The sequence below is a fragment of the Myotis brandtii genome, unplaced genomic scaffold, assembly GCF_000412655.1.
Source record: "Myotis brandtii unplaced genomic scaffold, ASM41265v1 scaffold1563, whole genome shotgun sequence".
NCBI classification, from domain to species: domain Eukaryota; kingdom Metazoa; phylum Chordata; class Mammalia; order Chiroptera; family Vespertilionidae; genus Myotis; species Myotis brandtii.
The window spans coordinates 545,621-552,532 of NW_005355679.1; the positions used below are offsets into that span (position 1 = coordinate 545,621).

The 6,912-nt window shown below is 47.2% G+C and overlaps 1 protein-coding gene across 1 annotated transcript in view; it reads left to right on the forward strand.

The window, feature by feature from the left end:
- The window catches only part of CSGALNACT2 (chondroitin sulfate N-acetylgalactosaminyltransferase 2), a 41,895-nt gene extending 39,072 nt beyond the window's left edge, over positions 1-2,823 (forward strand). The window contains exon 8 of the mRNA XM_014536079.1: positions 2,788-2,823. Coding sequence (XP_014391565.1) covers positions 2,788-2,801 — 14 coding nt within the window. The 3' untranslated portion in view covers positions 2,802-2,823. The remainder of the gene's footprint in view (positions 1-2,787) is intronic.
- Positions 2,824-6,912: the final 4,089 nt, after the last annotated feature.

Consider the following 6,912-nt stretch of genomic DNA (forward strand, 5'->3'; position numbering starts at 1 on the left):
GGCTGCCAGCCGCCATCTTTGTTGGCAGTTAATTTGCATATCGCCCTGATTAGCCAATGGGAAGCGTAGCAGAGGTATGGTTAATTAGCATGTTTGTCTATTATTAGATAGGATAGATATCTTCTACCAGGCAGGGGACTGTTCTGATTCTCCCAATGTTATCTGTTAATAATCAAAAGTTCTTAATTTTAACAATGTTTAAATTATCAATTTTCTTTCTTTTATGGCTAGTGATTTAGGTGTCCAATTTAAAAAAAATTTGCATACTCCCAAGTAAAGAAATTTTTATATTTTCTTTTAGACATTTTATTGTATTGCCTTTCATATCTGGATCTATGATTCATTTAGAAATAATTTTTGTGTATAGTATGCAGTAGGGGTCAAATTCATTCTTTAGAATTTTTTTAGTAAGATCTGCTAAGAGAAAACTTCATTTTTGTTTGTAAATATCTTTATCTTACTTTTAAATTGTGTTTTGAAGGATATAGAATTCTAGATTGGGAAATTTTGTTTTAGCACATTGATGTTTACTTCATTGTCTTCTGGCTTCAACTATTTCTGTTGTAAAGTGAGCTATGATACTCCTTTGTAGGTAATCAAACTTCTTTTTCCTTTTTATCTGTTCTGTGCCACTGTGACATATCTGTGTGCAGATTTTTTTTTTCTGATCCTGCTTGAGATTCTCTGGGCTCCTTAATTTGTTGACTTTTATCAATTCTAAAAGATTTTCAGCTGTTATGTTTCCATTGTCTCTGCCTCCTTCTCCCTCTCCTGTAACCCTGATGACATATGTTGAACTTGTTGTATCCTCTGTCTCTTAACCAGTTTCACTTTTCCCAGTCTTTGTCTCTGTGTTACATTCTGTAATTTCTTAAGAATTGTGACCAAATGCATCTGGGAAAGGACTTCTATTTGTCCTGGCCGGCTTGGCTCAGTGGTGAAGCATCGACCTAGAACCATGAGGTCACGGTTAGATTCCCGGTCAGGGCAGGTGCCTCGGTTGCAGGCCCAGTCCCCAGTGTGGGATGTGCAGGAGGCAGCCGATCAATGATTCTCTCACCATTGATGTTTCTCTCACTCCCTCTTTCTTACTCTCTGAAATCAATAAAAATATAATTTAAAAAAAAACTTGTTTGGTTCTTCTAGAAATGAAAATTACTTTTTAAATCCAATCAGTGGGTTTAACAGATTAGACACAGTTCAGGAGAGACACTTTCAAACTAGAATACAGGTCAGAATGTTCGCTTCCACTGCGTCACTTGAGGCAAAGCCATTTCAGGGCCACATTAACCAAATTCTCGACTTTTTTGGACTAGTTTTTTGACTAGTGTGATTTGTGTTGCAAAACATAATAAAATTCACTGACTTGTGGTTACAAACTATCGGGGGTAAAATTGTCCTCATCTTCATTCATACTGAGGTTCAAAACAGGCCATTTTTTTAACCTTGGTAGGGTTGGGGTTGGAGTATTTTAGTTCAACTTCACTGTTATGCAGAGGGTGCCAGCTTTATGCCCAGGGGCCTCCCATTTGACCCTTCTGAAGCAGGCTCTTCTCTGTCCTCAGGGTAAAAGCCATTTTCAGAGTGTCCCTAACCCTCTGGGTTCCTGCCTCCACTTGGACTTTTTAAATTTTGCAAAACATCCGTTGATTTCCACAGGCCAGCACTCGGTCTTCCACACTTCCAGACACGGACAGGTGCATGACTCTATTACATCCTTGACAATGTCATTTCCTCCCCACGTTACTGCTGATCTGTACCCGAGGGTCCTGGTTGGGGGGATCTTTGTGGGGTGTTTGGCAGCTCTTCACCTTCCTCTCAGTATCATGACTTTCCTTTTGGGAGTTAAGATAGAAATGGTGCCCTAGCTGGTTTGGCTCAGTGAATAGAGTGTCGGCCTATGAACTGAAAGGTCCCAGGTTCGATTCCGGTCAAGGGCACATGCCCGGGTTGTGGGCTCGATCCCCAGTGGGGGACTTGCAGGAGGCAGCTGATCCATGATTCTCTCTCATCATGGATGTTTCTATCTCTTTCTCTCCTTCTTCCTCTCAAATCAATAAAAATATATTTTAAAAAAAGATAGAAATGGTGTTGGCATAATCCGAGGTTACCACCCTGTGAGTGGGTAGTAGGTTTTTCATTCAGAAGGTAGTTTAACTCCCCAATTTGTGCCAATGTTTACACACTGGTTAAATTTAACGTGCAGCGACTCTTCGGTGGCGGTGGAGTGTTTGTGTGGCCGGGGCTCCGCCGTCCTGTGGGCACTTGCAGTCCTGTGCTCCACCTTTCCCAGAAGCGCCTGCTCTCTGCAGGAGGCGCGGCTTTCAGGGCCAGCAGAGGTGCCACTGTGCGCACCCAGCTACCACCACTGCTGCTCAGGACCCAGGTGCATGCTTCCTGCCGATAACATTACAGCAGCCCATGAGATGGAGAGCCTTGTAATTCCACTTTCTTCACGAGAACATAGAGACATAAAAATGTAAAAAGCTTGTCCAAGGGCACTCTGCTGGGAACTGGGAACTGGAACTCAAATTGTCTTACATTTACAGGTGTACAGATTAATAATGCGGATTCTTTTCAATTGATGGAGTTAGACATATGTTGATATATATGCGATTTGATATGTATGCTATTTTGTTGTATTGACAGCAAGCTTCAAAACTTCATATGTCAAATTTTCTGAAGGTGTTAACATCATAGATATTTTTACGCTTAAAAATGTCAAATTTCATGTCAAAAAAAAAAGAACATTTGTGGGAAGTCTTAATTCATTACTTTATTTTGAAGAAAAGTGCTGCTGAATACTTCGGGAAGCTTATGGTGAACATGCTCCATCTCAAGATACTTGTGACCGCTGGTTTAAACGCTTTGAAAGTGATGATTTTGATGTGAAAGACAACATCCAGGTCAACTGAAAAAATTTGAAGACCAACAATTACAAGCATTATTGGATGAAGATGCGTGTCAAACTCAAAAACAACTTGCAAAAAGATTAAACATTGCTCAGCAAACAATTTCCGATCGTTTACAAGCAATGGGAAAGATTTTAAAGGAAGGAAAATGGGTGCCACAGGAACTGAACGAAAGACAAATGGAAAACCGAAAAGTCATCAGTGAAATGTTGCTTCAACGGCATGAAAGAAAGTCTTTTTTGCATTGAATTGTGACTGGCGATGAAAAGGATTTATTTTGAGAATCCCAAATGCACAAAGTCATGAGTTGATCCAGGTCAACCATCAACATCGACTGCAAGACCAAATCGCTTTGGAATGAAGACAATGTTCTGCGTTTGGTGGGATCAGGAAGGTGTGTATTATGAGCTTCTAAAACCAGGTGAAACTGTTAATACTGATCGCTACCGACAACAAATAATCAATTTGAACCATGCTTTGATCATGAAACGATCAGAATGTGCCAGAAGACATGGCAAAGTAATTTTGCTTCATGATGATGCACCATCACACACTTCAAAACCAGTTAAAGACACGTTAAAAGATCTTGCCTGGGAGGTATTAACCCACACACCGTATTCACCAGACCTTGCTCCTTCAGATTACCACTTGTTCCGATCAATGGCACACGCACTTTCTGAGCAGCACTTCAGAACATATGAAGAAGTGGAAAATTGGGTCTCTGAATGGTTTGCCTCAAAACAAGAAAAGTTCTATTGGGACGGTATCCACAAATTACCTGAAAGATGGGGGAAATGTGTAGCTAGCAAGGGTCATTACTTTGAATAAAGCACTTCTGATGTTTCTCTTGAAATTATCCTGTTTTCGTTGATTACAGAATCCGCATTATTAACCGGTACACCTGGTAGCCTGTCTCGCCTCCCTAAGGAATCAGACATACATTTTACTCACAGGGGTAGTAGGTGTATATTTCACAAATAATCTTAGTTTTGTCACAGAAGTCTCCTTGGCCTTAGTGGAGATCCTTAGCTTACCTTCCAGTCACATCTGATCTGTAACACAGAGTTGTGCCTGAAATGTGTGTGAAGTGAGGTGTGACATTCAGTCATCATATGACGTTGTTAGCAACTGCACGCGAGGTTGGCCTCTAGCCAAACACGGGGCTCCCACACAGCGAGAGCCGAGGCGTGTGCAGGAGGCAGGCGCCAGCAGGGTAATGTGGAGGGGGACAGGGCCTGGGGGAGCAGAGCGTGCCCCACCAAGTAGATGTGAGGAGGCTCCAAGCACGTGAATGTGTGAGAACAGGACGGCCCTGTCAGGACAGTGCAGGCGTGCGGCCGGTTTGAGCGTGCTGTGTCTGAGACAGTTCCTGGGAGGGGTTGTGAGGGTGAGCAGGAGCCAATTCCTGCAGAACCACTCCCCGCCACCCCCGCTGCCCCGGACACCCAGGTGTGCCGTGGGGCCCTGGGCATTAATTCCAAACAAGTTCCCAGGCTGCGGGTGACGGGGAGAGCGCCAGCCAGCCAAGCGAGCCGCTGTCCACTCCCAGCCAAAGCTCCATGTTCAAGACACAGACCCAAAATGTGCTGCTCTTCTCAGATGAGATGGGTAGAAACTTCCAAAATTAACTTTATCAAGAAATCAGGAGGCCACTGAATTTAAAGTCCTAAAAAGTGATGCCATTTACCCCAAATTCACATCCTCACAGGTGTTCTTGTTTGTTCCACAAGCCCCTGAGCACCTAGTGTGTGCTGACCATGGGCCCTGGGGAAGGAGGCAGCCTTCTGTCCAGTACAGTGGCCACCAGCTATCTAAACGCACACCCGGGTCGCCTGGCTGTATGTCAGTGCTCAGGGCTGTGTCACTCACAGCTGCTATGTCGCTCACGCTGCTGTGTCACTCATGTTGCTGTGTCAATAGCTGCTGTGTCACTCACAGCTGCTGTGTCACTCAATAGCTGCTGTGTCACTCACGCTCCTGTGTCACTCACGCTGCTGTGTCACGCTGCTGTCACTCACAGCTGCTGTGTCACTCATGCTGCTGTGTCACGCTGCTGTGTCACACTGCTGTCACAGCTGCTGTGTCACTCACGCTGCTGTGTCACTCAATAGCTGCTGTGTCACTCATGTTGCTGTGTCACTCACAGCCGCTGTGTCACAGCCACTGTGTCACTCAATAGCTGCTGTGTCACTCACGTTGCTGTCACGCTGCTGTGTCACTCAATAGCTGCTGTGTCACTCATGTTGCTGTGTCAATAGCTGCTGTGTCAATAGCTGCTGTGTCACTCACGCTGCTGTAAGGACATGCAGACACAGGACATTCCGTCTCAGCACAAGGGGCTGTTGGGCAGCGCTAGTCTAGTGGGCACGACAGACCCTGCACACATTCAAATGGGCTGGTTGCTCTAAGGAGCAGGAAGGGTTGGTGAGCTCTGACCGTGAACCTCGTGGGTTCCGGGCACTGTAAACAGGTGGCAGTGGGACCGGCCAGAGAAAAGCAGGTGGGAGTTCGACTTCCCTCCTAGTCTCCTTGTCCTTCAGTCCCACAGGCCCTCACGTGCCCCTACCCCCTTGTCTTCAGTGCTCTTGAAGGCGCTTCATTACAACAGGACTGCGTTCTGCCAACTGCCCTTTAGGGAGATGCCACAGGTGCCCAGCCTCCCCCGCCCCGGAAGAGACCACAGAGCCCACCACTCTGCATGTTCGGTTAGTCCTGTAGGAGAGGAGCCCTGACCATCTCATTGAAGTTGAGTTTCCCACACTGAACATGGCCGTGTCACACAGCAGCTGCTGACATCTGGGATCTCACTCTGAGGACCGCCGACTGGAACCTGCCACCTGGGGAAGTGCTGTTTCCCACTTTTCACCCGCGAAGCCCTCTGTCAGGAAGCCGTGTGGGTGAGAGCGTCCTGCTCCCCTTGGAAAGGCCACGGGACCCTGGCAGAGCCGGCCGGCCCGGCTGCAGAGAACAGGCACACGAGGGGAGCAACATGTTCTTTTATTGATGCAAGTATGTCCAGTCACACCAACAGCTGACATGCTGTGTTACAGTACAGCGTGATGCTCACAGTTCATCTCAAAACACCAACACATCACAGTCAGGAGATGGACCCAACTGGGAGGATGAAGTGGCAGCACAGACAGGTGAGGTGAGCACACAACTGTGCCCCGCGACGTGGGGGTGACGGGAAACTCCTCACACGTGGACAGAAAATGCTCTAACGCGTATTCCAAATATATACTCTCAGGTTTAAGCCTTTATCTCAAATACATAAACAAAGCGATATGTACTATCAATATACAATATGTACTATCTAGGACATCTGGAAAGTGCAAAAACACTGTGACAATACAGTGTAAAGATTCTCGCTCCACCCAGTTACAGGCGACGGCAGCAGCGACCACAGAGCCACCCCTTCCTGAGGCCTGGCCCGCGCCTCCAGGTGTCCTGGGAGCGGTGGGAGCAGCAGCTGGCAGGCCTCCCGCTGGAGGCGCCTGCAGAGCCAGGCGTATGGAGAGACCAGGTTGAGGAGCGCCACAAAGGAAAGCCGCCACGAGGGCCACGCAGTCCGCGTGGATGGCCACCTCCCACTCAGGGAGCAGGGCGGCCCCAGCCCACGGCCAAGACATCGCCGTGGAGGGTGCTCCGTGCGTCGGGGAGTGGAAACTGCCTCCCAATGCTGGGCAGAGTGTGTCCCACGTACACCGAGAAAACGGACAATTGCACAACTCCCTCGCCTTTCGTTATTTTAGATTTTCTATTTTCCTAAAATGTAGTTGAAGAAAGATTGGCCAGACATGTTCCAACAGAAAAATATGCCGCCAGGTGTCCCCCTGCCCCGCCCCCCGACCCCAGAAATCCCTGATAAAGGAAAAGGAAATGTAAACTTTGGAAAGCCCGCACTCAAAGGTTTGCTTCCAGAAGTTTGCGAACGAGACCTCCTGGCCTCCCAAGGCCTTGTGGGAACCTGGAAGCTGCGGCCCAGGCTTCGTGGGCCCAG